General features: G+C 38.8%; 1 protein-coding gene across 2 annotated transcripts in view; it reads right to left on the bottom strand.

Moving 5' to 3' along the window:
• The window catches only part of LOC127968308 (CD209 antigen-like protein C), a 38525-nt gene extending 19824 nt beyond the window's left edge, over positions 1 to 18701 (bottom strand). For both annotated transcript variants that reach the window (XM_052569439.1, XM_052569431.1), the window contains exons 1-3: positions 18321 to 18701; positions 17991 to 18236; positions 13409 to 13536 (exon numbers count right to left, since the gene is read on the bottom strand). In XM_052569439.1, coding sequence (XP_052425399.1) covers positions 13409 to 13536; positions 17991 to 18236; positions 18321 to 18444 — 498 coding nt within the window. In that variant the 5' untranslated portion in view covers positions 18445 to 18701. The remainder of the gene's footprint in view (positions 1 to 13408; positions 13537 to 17990; positions 18237 to 18320) is intronic.

The raw sequence follows: 18701 nt of genomic DNA, 5'->3' as shown, positions 1-18701 counted from the left end.
AGCACATCATAAATAGAACACAGCAGTTTACTGTCAGGGATTTGTGTTGTCATGCTTTCAGTCTAGACCACATCACTAATTATAATGAGTTCTATTGACTGATAGATGGACGTTAAATTGTCCAAGAAATTATCACGATAAACGATAATATTGTCCGTTTATCCGTTAAACGAAAGTAAACATTTTGACCGATGAAGGGGCCGTTCACATATCGCGTCTTTTTTTTGTGCTCGAGTTCGTTATTTCATGCGTAGTATACGTGCTCATAATGGAAGGGACGCGCTTGCAACGTGCATGCGGTGCGACAAGGCCGTTTTTTCCAGGCGCGTTAACATCTAGTTAAAAACATCTCAGCTTTTCAGAATGACGCAAGCGCACCAGGTCATGTTAAAAGGGTCATGCAATCAGCTTCCTTCAGGGTGAAAATACCCGTTGTTTTTGAAAAATGGGTTCACCCAAACACTGCAGAGTTTCCTTGTAACAGACTGTATAAAAACAGGTTGTAACGGATAGCGTTACAACATCTGTGCCATGGTGGGTGGTGTTTTCTACTGCAGGCTGTCTACAGGCTGCGCTCCAGACTAACCCCACATCATGAAAGGTTACTTTTTTTAATAAAAATTGAAAAAATAAATTATCACGGACGAAAAAATTATCAAGCTAATTTTTTTGTGCAATTAATTGATTTATTGACTATTGCGTCAGGCCTAAATTTGTTGTAGACACAATGTTAGGATTTGTTAGTTGTTTTCCTTTATAAGTTAAAGGTGCTGTAGGGAACTTTTGTAAAAAAATATTTTTTACATATTTGTTAAACCTGTCATTATGTCCTGACAGTAGAATATGAGACAGATAATCTGTGAAAAAAAAAAAATCAAGCTCCTCTGGCTCCTCCCAGTGTCCTATTGCCATTTGCAGAAAGTCGTGCGCTCCCGGTAAAAAACAACCAATCAGAGCTGCGGTCCGTAACTTTGTTTGTGTTCAAAATGTAGAAAAATGAACATATTAAGCGAGTACACCATGAATCCATTTTCCAAACCGTGTTTTTAGCTTGTCCTGAATCACTAGGGTACACCTATAATAAGTGTTTATATTCAGACTATTTTAGATTGCTTCGGGGGTACCGCGGCGGAGTAACCCAGTACCTTTGTGATTCTTCATAGACATAAACAGAGAGAAGTAGTTCCAGCTACAATGTTCTTCCGCAAGACGCAAGCAGTTCTGTTTATTAACCGCTAGAGCGTCAAAAGTTACCTACTGCAGCTTTAAATGGAAAACTGTAGACATTGTTCGCCCAACCCTACTCCAATTATTTAGTGCTGTAGTGCTTTGTCAATTAATTTTTCAAATGTCAATAAAGTAAAAATATTTTGTATCAATAAAGTATCAACATATAAGGAACTCCCGCACACTATCTTAACTTGCAAATAAAAAATTTTTAATCACACCAACGTTTCGGTCACACGACCTTCATCAGGAGTATACAAATGTTCAAATTCATCTCTTTTAAAATAAACACATGACCAATTAACAGAGCTCCATCTACACAGAATTAAGCTCATTTGAAACATAATTAGCACCACATCATAAACAATTATAATAATCAAGATCCCCCTATAGGTTAACAAAATCATCCAAAAAACACCATCAACACATCGTCATCAAACAGCATCAAATTGTAATTCGAAACCGGTAGTCAGGCTCCATAGTCTCTCAAACTCATCGTGAATACACAGTAAAAACAACACCTCATTCAAAACAATTGCATGACTATAACATTACATTAAATAATGCTTCATCGTTCATACCCATAGGTGATAAAGTTTGAAGGGTGTAAATCCAAAACAGTTTGCGTCTCTGTAGAAGTCTCTGTAGATTCGATGTCTCCACCTCTAGGTGGCAAAGTTACTTTCTCAATCCCACAAAAGCGTAAAGAGGTTACATCGTGATTCAAAGTTAAAAAGTGTGCCGCAACTGGATAATTTAGATCTTTTCTTCTGATCAAACTCTTATGTTCACTAATTCTTTGTTTCAACTGACGTGACGTTTTTCCCACATAGCCTATACCACAAGGACAACGGATCAAATACACAACATGAGTGGAAACACAAGTAATCACAGATTTGATGCTATATTTTTTGCCAGTTCTAGGATGACAAAAAAATGATGTTTTAAAAGTATTGTTACACTGAGCACAATTCCCACAACGATAATTGCCCTCCTGTATAGGACTAAGTAAACTCTGAGATGCATGAGGATTTACACCCTTCAAACTTTATCACCTATGGGTATGAACGATGAAGCATTATTTAATGTAATGTTATAGTCATGCAATTGTTTTGAATGAGGTGTTGTTTTTACTGCGTATGTCACACCCAGGGGCGGCTATGCTTTGACTAAGCCACACCCCTTCTCAACTTCCACCTCGAGGCGGTCCCCAAAGCCAACCCAATGGCCAAACAACACGAGAACAAGTAAGTGATAAAACAATCTTTATTTAAATATTTAAAAATAGCTTGGGGAATAGGGAAAGGGTAATTAAAACTAAACTCTGACTCGGCCCTCCAGATGGGCTATGGCCGGGAAGAGGTCAGGGAGCAAAGGGGCCACGGGGATCCGGGGCGTGGGACTCGGGGCCCGGCCAGAGTCTTAGGTATCCGTAGCTCCCTCCTTCTTCCTCCTCTTCGCTGAATACAACTCACGGTAAGTACTGGTTCACACAGTTCGTTCTCGGGGTGCTCACTCTCTTTCTCTTCCTCCACAGGCAACGGCTGGGACGCAAAGGCACAGTTAATTCGGCTTGGTTTTGCTCTCACCTCTTCGCTGATTGCAGCTCACAGTAAGTACTGGTTCACACAGTTCGTTCCTTGGGTGCTCACTCGCTTTCTCTTTCTCCACAGGCAGCGGCGTAAGTACAGGTTTCCTCGGTCTCTCCTCATGTTACCCACTCTCTCTCCTTTTCTCTCCACAGGTATCAACTTGGACACAATAGCACAGTTAGTTTGCTTTGAATGGCCCTCACCTCTGGGCTGGACACAGCGTACTGTAAGTACAGGTTTCCTCAGTCTCTCCTCATGTTACCCACTCTCTCTCCTTTTCTCTCCACAGGTATCAACTTGGACACAATAGCACAGTTAGTTTGCTTTGAATGGCTCTCACCTCTGGGCTGGACACAGCGTACTGTAAGTACAGGTTTCCTCTGTTTCTCCTTGTGTTACTCACTCTCTCTTTCCTTTTCTCTCCACAGGTATCAGATTGGACACAAAGCACAGTTAGTTTGCTTTGAATAGCTCCCACCTCTGGGCTGAACACAGCGTACCGTGCTATCTCCGGAGATCTGAAGCACGCTCACAACATATACTGTACTGAACTAGGCTAGAACCAGCAGTCTCCTTGTCCTCCCGCGACGGCGTGAAGGCGGGGGTTTATCTGACAGGACACACGGCAATACACAGCAACCCACAGCAATATACAGCACCACGTCAAAATTATAGGTTTTCACAGCACGAAGACTCACCCACCACACTCAGTGTACGAAAAGGACACCCGTCTTCCTTCACTTCGCTTGGTTCGGATCTGGCGATGGAATATGCGGCCTAGCTAGTGATGTTGTCATTTTGACTACTTCAATAAGTATTCCTTCGGCTCTCCCACCACGCTATATTAGGGGTAGGGCCGCCCTCCTCCTCCTGGGGAGATCTACACAACGCCAGGTCAATATACAGGGCACTTTCGGCTTGCTCTTAGTACTCACATCAATGCCGCTTCCAATCCCCTTTTTCACGTCGTCTCAATTCGCCGTATAATCCGTTCACTTCTCAACCTTTAAGGTTCGCGATATCTTCACAATCATACAATTCCAGGGAGGGAGGGAGGGAGGGGGAGAGAGAGAGAGAGAGAGAGAGAGAGAGAGAGAGAGAGAGAGAGAGAGAGAGAGAGAGAGAGAGAGAGAGAGAGAGAGAGAGAGAGAGAGAGAGAGAGAGAGAGAGAGAGAGAGAGAGAGAGAGAGAGAGAGAGAGAGAGAGAGAGAGAGAGAGAGAGAGAGAGAGAGAGAGAGAGAGAGAGAGAGAGAGAGAGAGAGAGAGAGAGAGAGAGAGAGAGAGAGAGAGAGAGAGTTAGACAGCCACCAGCAGCGCACCAAGACGGGCACGACACAGTGCTTCACACACACCAGAAAGAGCTCCCAGACTGTGAAATAACTTGGCCTTAAGTACTGCCTTGTCCAGCGTATCCTCCAATCACCAACCGCTGTCCCTAACTAGGCACAGGTGCATCGAATTCCCTGATTTTCCCTCTTACGGCGCTACCGGAAGTTCCGGTGTTCTGTTTTTCTGGTCCGGGCGGAAACACTTCCGGGCGGAACCAAACTTCCCGAATTTTGGTTCCGCCCCTAAAGATCGTCACCTTGTGACATGTATTCACGATGAGTTTGAGAGACTATGGAGCCTGACTACTGGTTTCGAATTACAATTTGATGCTGTTTGATGACGATGTGTTGATGGTGTTTTTTGGATGATTTTGTTAACCTATAGGGGGATCTTGATTGTTATAATTGTTTATGATGTGTTGCTAATTATGTTTCAAATGAGCTTAATTCTGTGTAGATGGAGCTCTCATAATTGGTCATGTGTTTATTTTAAAAGAGATGAATTTGAACATTTGTATACTCCTGATGAAGGTCGTGTGACCGAAACGTTGGTGTGATTAAATTTTTTTTATTTGCAAGTTAAGATAGTGTGCGGGAGTTCCTTATATGTTGATACGACCCACCTGGTCTTTATTTTCTACGCACCTATCACTTACAGGTGTGCGATGGAGTTTGTTCACGAATCAATAAAGTAAAAATATCTTGAGATAAAAATGCTTACTAGTCACCACTTAGTCATTTGAGTCTTTCATAGTTTTAGTCCAGGTTTAGTTGACGAAGTCAACTTTTTTTTGGTAGCTATTTTATATGTAGTTTATCAAGTGTATTTTGCACTTTTTGAACTAGTAGCTGCTATGAGTCTACATACACCTTTTAGAATTTAAAATGATTGATTTTAGTGTGTTTAAAATTATTTATAATTTTAATATTATTTAAATTTATAGTGTATTTGGAGGAAAAAAATGTTGTCAGTTATGCCATTAGTTTTATACTGTGCACAACAAAAATAATAATCAGGTTGCATATTCAAAAACATGGTCTGTTAAGTGCACTCTTTTACATTTTTGGGTTGAAAGGGTGCTTTCTTTTTAGCAACAATAAGTTTACAGTTTTCCCCCAAAATGACTTTAATTGGGACATACAGAACTCAACGTAGTTATTTTCAATACAAATGTGTGAGTGGCTCACAATATGATTAATACTAATTTAATTCTACCACATCAAACAAAATAATGTCTTCTTAATTAAGAAGCATTACACTATATTTGTGATCATTAAAACATGCATCTCATATTACCAGACTACAGTATGTATTCTGATTACCTTTGAATGTGAATGTGAAGGTCAGCTCCTCCGTAATCGTAGGTTATCTCTTGGCTTTCAGAAATATGTTAAATTGCAATCAGAGGTTGGATTGCCATTCGTCTCTATTTTCAACATTTTCGCATTAGTCTACCCCATGAATCATCATCATGTGATGCATCAATGCTGTAAAAAAAAAAAACGGAAACATTTTTCTTTAAAAAGTTATATAACATTTACCCACATCGTAGACTCTGGTCCTGGAGAGCAGCCCTGCAGAGTTCAGATCCAACCCTAACTAAAACTCACCTGCCTGTAGCTTTCTAATAACCCTTCAGGCCTTGATTAGCTTGTTCAGGTGATTGATTAGGGTTGAAGCTGAACCCTGCAGGGCTGTGGCTCTCCAGGACGGACGTTCACCATCCCTGATATAGACAATCAAGTGAATAAGAAATTCAGCATGACAATAAAATGCAGCACAAATTTCAAAACTTAAATTATGTTTGCTTTGACCCATCTCTATGCTACACTAAACCTAAATCTGAAAAAAGGATACCTAAATATCACTTTAGATGCAACTTCAGGGCTCAACATTAAGCTTTGAAATGTGCTAAATCAGTCAAAAAGTTACTTGTCCAGGACATTTTTTGGGGGGGGTTGTGATGTAAATGCTATTTATTCAGAAGCAATTTTCTCATCAATGTTTAGGCCTTATATTAATCTGCATAATTGTACTTTCTGCCCACCTAAGTTGATTTCTAAAGCCCTATTTGGACGGGGCTAGTTTTACAGGGGGTGGTTAGAGAAATATGTGTTTCACAGACGTACTTGGTGATTTTAATCCTGTCCGAATCTGCCACGTCTGTGTTTTTCTCACACAACCTCTGTGATAATTCCAGAGCAAATTACCTACCGTTTTTCAGCAAACTCAGTGATCCTCTGAGAAAACTAATCCAGTCCGAATGTGAATGTCTGTGATTGCCGGTGATATTTTATTTCACAACGCGTTTCCTTGTGTGTTTTGGCCAACGCGAATTACCGTAGATGCTCTTACCGCGCGGATGTTTGATATATTTGCTTAGCGGCAAATAAATAATAATACAAAAATAATACAAATAATAAAATCAAGAACAAGATCGCATAAACTGTTAATACCGGCTATTGTAATATCAGCATCAGGTAAGATTACTCGCGTTCATTTATATACTCAGTTACATAATGTTTTAATTACATTTAATAAAAAAAAAAAAAAAAAAGGAAAACGAGTTAATCTAAAGGAACCACACATTAACATGGTTTTGCTATACTAGCCATTTAGTATTTATTGTGTAATAATACTAAGGCAATCATTCTGAATGAATGCAATGAGCGCGTGATCTCTGTGACGCCCAGATGCACAAATCAGACCCTCCCACCTCTGTAATAAACACGGAGATACTAGGCCCGTCCGAATTGGTACATGAAAATCACAGACGTCAGGTGGTAAGAATCGAAACTCAAACGTAGTTTAGAAAACTAGTCCCGTCCGAATAGTGCTTAAGACACTTTTTATCTGCCACATGTATGTTCTTTTGTTTTGAATATCTGTTGGTTCCTGTGTTTAATTTGGCCTATTTGTCTTTGTTTCCATTTTCACACCACACTGACAGAATGCCTGGCAATTACACTTTTTATACAGACACTGCCAGCATGGTTATACTTCATTAATACATGAGTAAAAATAAATGGTACAATCTAAATTACATAATATGAACTTTGCCGGGCTGAAAATATTTTTCATACTACTACTATAAATTAATAAAACATTAATATAAAGATTACATTATTCTTCTAAGCATTACATATAAGTGGCAAACTTACCTTTAATTCCATCAGTATATTTTGAAAGAAGGGTGTGTTTATCTCTTCCTGGATGAATGTGTGTTTTAGCATCCTGAAGAGGAGTAAGCCCTGCCTCTGGAGCTCTTCCTGCGGTTCACTCAAATTCACACATTTAATAGTCAGTTAGTTAGAAGAAAGTAATTTAGATCAGTAATGTTGTGTGATTATCAAGTTTATATTAATCAAAAAGCATGTCTAATTAATTAAAATCATGAAACTTATAAAATTTCACGTCAGTTTGTTAAAAGTTTAACAACAATCATATGAACATTACGTTCTTCAGAATTTTCAATGTCATTTTCATTTCATCTTAGGCTACATATAACTGTTAATGCCCGATAAAGCAGCATTTCTGAGCTCCATAGAGTTAGAGAGAAAATAGTTTGACATGTAACGTAACTTGGATAGTTTTAGGGAAAATGTTTCTTTGATAAAAAAAAAAAGAAGAAAAAAAAACATGCTGGTGGAACGATATATTCCCACAAAAGACAGAAATCAGACTGAAATCATACAGTTCAGATAAATCAATGATGATTTAACTGAAGCAATGGAAAGAATCGCCTCAAAATGGTGACTCATTCATAAATTAGGCATCAATGTTTCAGATTCTAACACGTACTTGATGAAATGGTTGCTTTAATATGACCAAGAATACTGATTTCTACAGACAGACGTGTGGTCAGAACTGTGCTGTACACACCGAGCGCGCTGAGGAGAAGCGCTGGCCTGTAACGATCGATCTCCATCATTACACACCTCTTAATACAAAAGAAACATATATTTCCAAATAGGTTTAAATGGAGACAATACATTTAGGAAGTCTTCAATCGTGGTTGCTAAATACCTAAATTATTATTTGCTCATATGAGTTTCAACTGAGGTAAGTAATGCTGGAACTTTTTTATTCACTTTACAAAACTTAGTAGATTAATGTATTCAAAATGCAAAGACGATATTACATAGACATATAAAATGATGTAAGACAACGTATATACATTTTAAGGTTTTTAAAATAAATAAAGTATTTTTTTTCAAAGGCACAGATTACTTACTTGGTATGTCTCTGACGCAGTCTGAATGTCTTTGCGGAAAAAAATTGTTGACATCCCAGAACAACCATCCTCCGCATTTTCATTGGTCCGTAGTGTTGTCAATCACAATGAGGAAAAAAGCACCCAACCTGTAATCACTTTTTATTTATAGTTTTATTCTTTTTTCAAATTTGACTGTTTAATTTGAAAATATCTTGTGTAGGAGAAAATGGTCCAGTCCGACGAACGGCGTTTACAAAACTGACCAATTAAAAGAACCTCATGTAGGCTAAAGCAGACACACTGTATTATTCAGCGAAATCTATAAGGTTATTAGATAATAATACATTTCTATTTTAAATATTGAGTCATCAAAATTTTGCTGCAAAAAATACATTTCAAAAAATTTCCCCGCGAACAGTTGTAAAATTTCCCGCGAGATTGTATAGGTGTAAAATGGCACATATTGGTTAAACGGGACATGCTTCAAATTCATACACATACACATTGTGGTATATAAGGTCTTTTTTATTATTAAAAACATAATAGGGAGCATTATTTTGAGTCCGAAAACAACATAATAGCTTCCAGAATTACGAGGACACCGAAATGTCTTTATAAACCAAATATCCTTGTAATGCTGGTGAGTTACCTGACATTTTGTCCTCATGAACCATATATTCAAGAACACACACACTCACTCACACACACATTTGTTTTTATGTAAAGTGTGTTCATCCCATAGGTGTAATGGTTTTTATACTGTACACACTGTATATTCTATGGCCCTACACCAGGGGTCATCAACTATATTTGTCAAAGGGCCAGAATTTTTCTCTGCAGACACTGTAAGGGCCAGATACTCGTGATATAAAATAAAATTCGAATTGTATCCTAATATGTTATTATTTGATATTCTAATTCCAAATTTATGTAATTTTTTACATATTACCTGTACTGCAGCGAGCCACCAGGGTGCGATAGCGATATTTTATGCTTCATATTTGTGAGGCTGTAAAGCTGTCCATCACTGTCACATGCAGGTCGTAGTTTGTGGAGAACACCATAGAAAGGCCTTCTCAATATATTTAAATGAAAAATGGCACTTTCAAAGAGCCTTAAGTGAAAAGTTGATTCAGAGAACCATAGTTTTAATGAAGAATGGACTGATAAGTACGTATTCATAGTGCCTACTGTTAGAAATGCTGTGCCTGTGTGCCTCATTTGCTTTTTTTTCTCGTTAGATTTAAAAATAAATAAGTATGGAATGGACCCGAACATTCATTTGGTGGGTTTGTATTCGATTTGAAAATTTGACATTCTAATATTATTATTTTTTTTATTAATTTTTTTTGCACACCTGGGATCCCCCGCGAAACGGTTCTCATTCCTCCTTGAATAAGGCTGGCGACACACTGTGTGAGCGTCTCAGCTGCGTGGCATGTCCGTTTTTATTTCGGCTCCCATATTTAACAGGTTGGGGTTTGCACACGTGTTCCAGCAACGGGAGTGTTCTCTGGCTAGAGCGCAGAACAGCGGAGTTTGTATGGACCGAAGTACATATCTGAGCTTGTGTTTCGTTGCTTTGACATTGTGGAATAATAGAAACAAAATGTATTAGCATTTTTACCCGTTATTATTAATCTAAATTAATCTCGTTTTTAATTTAACTTAATTTCGTTTTTTCTTTTTTAAATTTCGTTTTTTCTTTATTTAAATTTTGTTTTTTCTTTAATTAAATTTCATTTTTTCTTTATTTAAATTTAGTTTTTTCTTTAATTTAAATTTTGTTTTTTCTTTATTTAAATTTTGTTTTTCTTTATCTAAATTTTGTTTTTTCTTTATTTAAATTTCCTTTTCCTTTATTTAAATCTACCCTTACTGTGCCAATTTGTTGGTCAGAAAAATATTAGACTACCTTACAAGTGTTGCTTAATTTAACAGACCTGTGTGTGTGCATTTTATATCACTAGTGCAGTGTCCGTTCTTGGAGCATAAAGGCCTGGTTCACACCGGACGCAGAAGCGATGCCGAAATTCACGCGCGGTCCGGAGCCTGCCTGTTCACACCAGACACATATTCTCCGTGGCGGCCGACAAGCACTTCTGCTCAGTTGTTGTTTATTCAGAGCACATCATGGGTAAGTAAATAACCCCCTCCCACCTGCTCTGTAGTCCGCCCACTCCTGTTGCTTTGTGTGTGCATGTGCGTGCATGTGGTGTGTTGTGTTTATTTTTTTTTTCATTTTTTCTAGTCTGTTTAGATACTCAAATATGATCGCATTTGTCCCTCGCAGTATTTTAATTAGAAAATTGCTTATATTTTGACAATTGACCGTTGTCTCGTGTTTCTTGGTGTGACTTCCTGCCGGAATTGACGCGGATCGCTCGCGGCTCGCGCAAAAAATAGGTTTGAACGACACCATAGGTTAACATGGGAGCCGAAAGGAAGCAGCCTCCATTCTTAGCCGATTCCGCGTCCGGTGTGAACCAGCCCTAAGGCCGGCGACACACTGGATGCGTGGCGCAAGCGTCTCAGCCGCGTGGCGTGTCGGTTTTTACTTCGGCTCCCATGTTAACAGGTTAGAGCTTACAGACCGCCTGCGTGAGACCAGTGTTGTGCCAGTTCATACTTAAAAAGAACTAGCTCAAAGTTCAGTTCACACAGATGATAATGAACTAGTTCATGTTCATAGTTCATTTTCTTTTTTTTTATTAACTAAGTTCACATATCTAAAAACGAACTAGTTCACGTTCATTTGTTGAATTCTTTTTAAGATAGGCCACTATCTTACTCAATAGAACCTCTTTACCATCCATTACCAGCTGCAAATCACTGCCACTCCAAAACTAATCAAAATTATTGTACCAATAAACAAGAGACAATTATTATAGCCAGGAGAAAAACAATGTTGAGATAGAGAATATATTTACCCCTTAAATAATGTCTTATATTGAAAATCCTATCTTACTCGGTCGTGCTGTTCACTTTTCATAAATCAACATAAATGGAAAAAAAAAATACATTATAATATTTTAACAAATATGAAACGCGCTTTTTTTAATGTCTACAACAGTAGCCTATAGTATGCCTACATAGCCTACTCTCTATTTGTACAAATTTCGGCACATTAATTTAATTCTGAATTTTGCACACACAAGTTGAAAGGCATTTGTTCAAATCCTAACAAATAGGCTATGCTATGTACAAAAAAATCAGATAAGCCCATAATATGAACGGTTAAGCATTTTCCTCCCATAGAAAACCATTATAAGAACACTTAATGTGGCTTAATGCAGATTAGAATGTCCCCTTAGTATGTCGAAATAATAACGAAATAACAAGATATCGATAATAAGCTACTGTGTCCACCGTGGTCTCCTTTTTGATCAGCGAATTTTTTTTTTTTGCTTGTTTGGGATCTGACTGTCCAGCGTATTTGAAAAAGTTAAGCAAACTTTCCTGTCTTTTTTACATTTTTCCCCTGCGTGAAATGATCGAGGCTAACAGCAATCTCAACTAGTACAACAAGCGCGCAAGTCATGTGTCACAAACACTGAACACTACACAAACAGTAGCCTATTTTTTATTTTTTTTTCATTTAGGAAATTAATTTTAGTGACACAGGAGGTGCCGGATCCAATGTCGGAGGTGACGGAACATGTTCCGGCTCAAATTAAGCCCTGGTAAAACCTGACTTTTCAAATGAGCGTGAACGTGAACTGTGCGTGCTGTTCATTACTGCCAGAGTGAGCGCCGCTCTTGTTCACATTCATTGTATGAAAAGTGATTCGTTCAGTTCAGCGTTCGGCGAAAATATGAACGCGTTCAGTGAACGTGTTCATGCACAACACTGCGTGAGACGCGCGGAAAATGCATGCATGCTAGAAATAGAACCAACGCCTATTTTTCACGCGACACGCACGCGTGTTCGAATCGTTTCCAGGCAAAATATAATAGGAAAATGTGTTTATATGTCATTTTGTACACAAATACATATGAATTCATGATATTTTGATATTTGAAAGTCTATAGGTTGACATAAATTCAGATATAAATGTAATTTAAAAATTAATTAAATAATTATCGACTTTCAAATATTGCACCAGTCAAACATAATCTTTATCAGTAGGCTTAGGTGTGTAAAAAAAGTTGATATTGTTGTCATGAAGACAAGAGCCTGGTCTGTCAACGGTCTCCCTCTACAGCAGCAGCGCGCCAGGCACGGTTCTGGAGTGTAAAGACACAGAAAACACGAGGCAGCCACCACGCTTCAGACACCCGACGCTTCCCGCTTGCGCTGTTCTGACTGTAGTTTACTAAAAGTTTATTAATTCTGAATGTGTTGCGTCTCGCGTGTCCATCTATATTGCACAAAATGCGACACTGCACTCCCTTGTGAAGTCGATTGGATGAACGGTTCTCGAAATAATAAAAATGCAAACGGACATACAGACACAGATTCCTGCCTTTATTAGAGAGAAAAATATATTAATTACTACCGAAGCTTCGAAACTTAAATAATGGTATTCGGACCAGCCCTAAACTTTTTCCTCTTACAAGGCTATTCCTGAATTCAGTATTATTCTGGGGTCGGATGGAAATCTCTGGCGGGCCGCCAGTTGAAGTTGCATGCCCTACACCAACCCTACACCTAACCCTACCCCTCACAGGAAACTTTATTCATTTTTACTTTCTCAAAATAACTCATTCTGTATGATTTATAAGCGTTTTGAAAAATGGGGACATGGGTTATGTCCTCATAAGTCACCCTCTCCTTGTAATACCTGTGTCATACCTATGTCATTATACAGAGTTGTGTCCTGATATGACACAAAAACAAGAACACACACACACACACACTCTCTCTCTCTCTCTCTCTCTCTCTCTCTCTGGAAAATGGGGACATGGGTTATGTCCTCATAAGTCACCCTCTCCTTGTAATACCTGGCATACCCATGTCATTATACAGAGTTGTGTCCTGATATGACTCAAAAACAAGAGCATACATACACACTCTCTCTCTCTCTCACTCACACACACTCACTTGTTCCTCTCTGTTGTTGATGATGATCAGATCTGCTCCTCTCTCTCTACAGTATCTTCTGCTCTCATTCCAGTTCTTCCTCTCAGAGGAAAAGAAGTAAAGACTGGATTGATGGCACCTCCATCCATCTATAAACACAACCAGATACGTTATAATCTAAACTCTGATCCACACCAAGTTAAAAAGGTTATGATAGAGGTGTTTAAGTTATTTCAGTTGTTTGTTATATGCTGCTTATATATTTTACATTTGTTTTGTTGTGGATTGCTAATCTTATTTCTTATTTCAATGGATAAGTTACTGTGATTATTATAGGACTATTATTTTATTCATAATGCCATGCAGAAACTAAATGCATTTATTCATGCTCCCCGTCATGCTAATTCTGTAATAAGTTATCACTGAACAAGTATGTCGTGTTAAACTGAAATAATTATTAATTTCTAAAATAATATTTATCGTGCAAGCAGAGAGATGTCATGACAAACGTTTAGTGATCATTTTAACACGACTGAATCCATTCAATGCGCACATTTTGATTACGCAGAACACTTTAAGCGAGTCTTAATGTTAATGAACTTCACTAAACAGATGTGTGTGTTCCGCGCAAACCAGCAAAAGGTAAAGATGCAAACATGTAGGACAAGTAGACAATGTATCCGTATCTAAGCTGATTATTAGCCTACTCTTGAGAGAGAACCGATTTGTTTTTTGAGAGACTGAGAAGCGCAACGCGTCTGTTTGATTGGTGAGCGCGCTGTGCTTATTCCATTCATTCGGATCATATCGTAGCCTAAGCTTTAAATCATTGCCTTTTAAATATATACAAATACTAAAACGTGTATGATGTATTATTATAGGTAAAATTACTCAGAGAGTATTTGCACAGAGAGACGACAACAATGCGGTGTTTGATTTGCGCTCTTTTCACTCATAAAGTTTACATTCATTCACTTCTGGCGCTGATCCCCTGGCTCACCTGTTATCTAGCAAACACCAGACTATGTCAGCTTTAGCCGAGTATTCAGGCAGAATTATTCCTTGTCCGTTTTTCGCTTTTTAAGCCATTATCCTTGCCATTCCGAATAAGGTATTTGGCTTCAGGCACAACCCTAATTATTACATTACATATTTTATTTGTACATGCAACATAGATAAGGTCATATAGTAACAGCTCCACGCAATATTGCAATTCTAAAATTCACGTCGTACTTGCAAACACTTTGTATGCATTATGGTTAATGCATGCTGGAGTAGTCGATTGTTTCCGACAGCGCTCGACTAGTACAGTATGACAAAAATATCGCTGTATTTATGTGCGCATGCCCAGTAGAGCCAAACGTATCCCTTCTAGCCTTGCTGCGCGCATTTGTCATATCCCAATCTTTGCGTGTGTCTGTGCACTGTGCCAAGGCATCAGTCATTTTATTTTTTGACCACAGACATAATGTCAGCAAAAGCAGCATTATTAAGTAAATAAAATGAAAAAAAAAAGTACATAAAAATAATTTGACCTTACAGCTCCAAACTCTGTTCTAGAGGGCCAGTGTCCTTTATAGTTTAGCTCACAGGGTCGGACTGGGGGTAAAACCAGTACTCATTACCAGGGCCTCAAAGGAAGAGAGGGCCCTTGAAAAGTATGAATCTGAAATATAATTTATTTTACCTGGATATTTTCATGGGTGGGGGCCATGGGGGCCCATCAAGACTGCCTATGCATAGGGCTCGGGATCTTGTGTAACGCCCCTGTTAGCTTTAACCCTGATTATACACACTTGAACCTAATCAAGCTCTTACTAGACACACTAATCTTGCAGGTGTGTTAAGGCCAGTTGGAGCTAAACTTTTCAGGACATTGACCCTTCAGGATGTAGTTTGGAGACCCCTGTCCTACAGAGTTGTTACTTTGCACATGCTTTTTGATCATTACAAATAATAATGTAAATTAATTTTCTTAGAATAGGAGATATGCTGTCTCGCAGTGTTGTAGTCGAGACCGGCTCATTCGAGTCCGAGTCCAGATCGAGTCCAGAGATGGTTGAGTCAGAGTCAAGACCGAGTTCAGAAAGGGTCGAGTTTGAGTCAGGACCGAGTTCAGAAAGGGTCGAGTCCGAGTCAAGACCGAGACCAGAGAGATTGGGTCTGAGACAAGACCTAAAGAAATCTTCAAGAGTATGTAAAATGTATGATGGAAACAATAAAGGGTAAAAGGGCCACATAGTATGTGGTGTAAAGGTAATTTTATTAGAATTATGAATTGTTACTTGTCAATATTAAGTTCTCATTTTCACATAACATCGTTGTACCACTATACACATCCATATAACATTTCTAGTACACATAACATTACTGTACGACTCTATATTGTAATTCCACATAACACTTCTAGTACAAGTAACATTACTGTACCACTATACCTGTAAATGTTCAACTGTAACAGCTTTTACATAACTTTTAACCCTGAAGCTTAACTAATGACTGCTAATATCCTGAAAATGTCTTGGATTATGTGCACTTTAGATGTTGTGAAGATTAAAGATGGGCATAATTACTTTTCAAAAAATTAAGTGAGGAGACCATCCTGCTACCCAACCAAGCACGATGTGGTCTCATGATCAATCCACCCCAACTAAAAACACTCTACTGGTGCAGAGGAAGCGGGGACTGACAAAAGTTACCATTTCATCACTTTCTGTAACAGCAACGGATAATCTAATGCTAATTTCACTGGATGGTGGGTTTTAATGCAGGGTAAAATACACACTAGTCAAAGTTTTTTTTAGTTACGGAGGGCATACACACAAGAGCCGACTGACTGTCCAGGAAAATTTCATGCAAAAGTGTGTATGTGCCAGGGGAAGAAAGCTGGTTGAAATGCCATATATGTTCAATGCCTTCTGTCAGACATTTTTTGGGGGGGAGGTGTTTAGTGTTGAGACAGTCAGTCTGTGTCTGTATTCATTATATAATTTAATTAAACAATATTTGTTTTTTTCTGTGACCATTTTGTCATACTTTGTAAAAATAACACAGTTGAGAGAAATAATGTAGCAATGTGGCTTTCTGGAAAGCGGGATCACTACAGGCGGATGGCAGGAGGGTAACTTAGGCCGGTTACACACTGGCTGCGTGGCGTCTCTGCTGCGTGCCAGAAGCGTGGTGGCTGCTTCGCGTTTTCTGTGTCTTTACACACCAGAAGCGTGCCTGCATGCGGCGCTTGGCGCGCAGCTGCTGCTATAGGTGACATAGAGAGAGGCCGCCGAAAAACCAGGCTCTTGCAAAATAGAGTATGTTTGACAGGTGCAATATTTGAAAATCGATAATTATTTATTTATTTTTTTTAATTACATTTATATCTGAATTTATGCCAACCTATGGACTTTCAAATATCAAAATGTCATGAATTAATCTATATTTGTGTACATAATGACACAAGTGACATATAAACATATTTTCCTAGTTTATTTTGCCTGGAAACGCTTCCAACACGCGCGTGTTCGCGTGAAAATAGGCGTCGGTTGTATTTCTAGCATGCACGCATTTTCCGCGCGGCTCGAGCTGCGCCTGGGATGCGCGTCTCACGCAGGCAATCTGCAAGCTCTAACCTGTTAACATGGGAGCCGAATTAAAAACAGACACGCCACGCAGCTGAGACGCTTGCGCCATGCATCCAGTGTGTCGCTGGCCTAACGTCTCACGTCACAAGAAAATCACCAGTCATTGGATGTGTCAATCATACATCAATTTAAAGAAACATTAACATACAGTAATAATCATGAAATATTTTGATTGGGACTCGAGTGGACTCGGGCATAAGTCCGATTTCCTAATATGTTCGAGTCCGAGTCAATACCGAGTCAAAATGCACACGAGTCCATGACAAGACCGAGACCATTAAAATACGGTCTCGAGACCGAGTCCGAGACCGAGTCTGAGTCTCGAGTACTCAACACTGCTGTCTCGCTCATCACAAACATTATCAGTAGTTAAGTATGTGGTCTTGAAGAGGACCCTTTTTTCTCTCATTTGGACTCGGACTTGACTTGGACTCGAAACTTTTGGACTTGGACTTGACTTGGACTCGAACCTCTTTGGACTCGGTCTTGACTTGGTCTCGACTAGTCCTGGACTTGAACTTGACTTGGACTCGACAAAGCTGGACTTGACTACAGCTCTAATAATAATATATTAAAAATAACACATTTCATGGAAAATAAACTTTTCTTAATGCTTATTGCTGAACTGTATCTGCACCCTTGCTTTGTGTTGTATTCTCTCATATACGTTGATCCATTCCCAAAAGCAGGTTTCTGAACTGATCTCACTAGTTCTATTGGCAGTGAAGTACTCTGTGTATTTGACCGGTTTGTGTCCAAACTTTGAATAAAAGAGAATGTTTTTGACTAAAATATTTGATCTTGAACTGGAAGTGTAAGTTTGTACAAGTTGGTGTGTAGTTTTGAGATTGTGTTTATAGCTGTGAGTAAATGCGAGCATTAGCCACATGACAGATCCAGTACAGTCCACTTTCAAATCTGAGTCTGCTTTAGAGCAAGTTACCAGTTAGACTGAAGAAACTTACCCGCAAACTTCTTCTGAAGATCATTTCTTTCTGATTTCAGCTGGTCTCTCTCTTCTGTGAGGTTGGTGATCTTAGTAAGTAGCTGGTCTCTCTCTTCTGTGAGGTTGGTGATCGTAGTTAGCAGCTGTTGTCTCTCTTGAGTGAAGGTGGCACACAGTATAATGCGTGCAGTCAGCAGAAGAACACACAGCAGCACAAACACTACTGCAGCTGCTCTGGACCTTCTGATCATCACACCATCACTTCCTGACCATAAACACAAACATTACTTTATTACCTTTATTTATCCACTATTATGTGTGATGAAATATGTTTAATCAATCTCATTACCTGTGAGTTCAGATGACTGGATTCTCGTTGTGTGACTGTCTGTGGTCCTTTTTCCAGATGTTCCTTTTGTAACAAAGACATTTTCACAGATATCATTGATGCTTTTCCCATGTTCTCTCTTCATTTTCCCTTTTCTGTATTTTTGTCCACTTTCTGACAGTTTCAGTGTCAGTAATCTAACACTAGTTTCTCTCTCATAGTGGACTGTGTTGTGTTCCTCTTCTGTGTTTGTGAAGCCACTATTTATGCAGAGAGGAACTGTTTTTTTTTTAGAAATGTTTCAAGTGTTTATTCATAAAGGAACTTCAACTCGCTGCAGAACGTCACCAGAAATATCTTAAGATTGTTGCTTGTGTTTATTTAAATGATGTTCAAATACAT

Source organism: Carassius gibelio, chromosome A4, assembly GCF_023724105.1.
Source record: "Carassius gibelio isolate Cgi1373 ecotype wild population from Czech Republic chromosome A4, carGib1.2-hapl.c, whole genome shotgun sequence".
Lineage (NCBI taxonomy): Eukaryota > Metazoa > Chordata > Actinopteri > Cypriniformes > Cyprinidae > Carassius > Carassius gibelio.
This window is presented reverse-complemented; position numbering and strand designations above follow the sequence as displayed.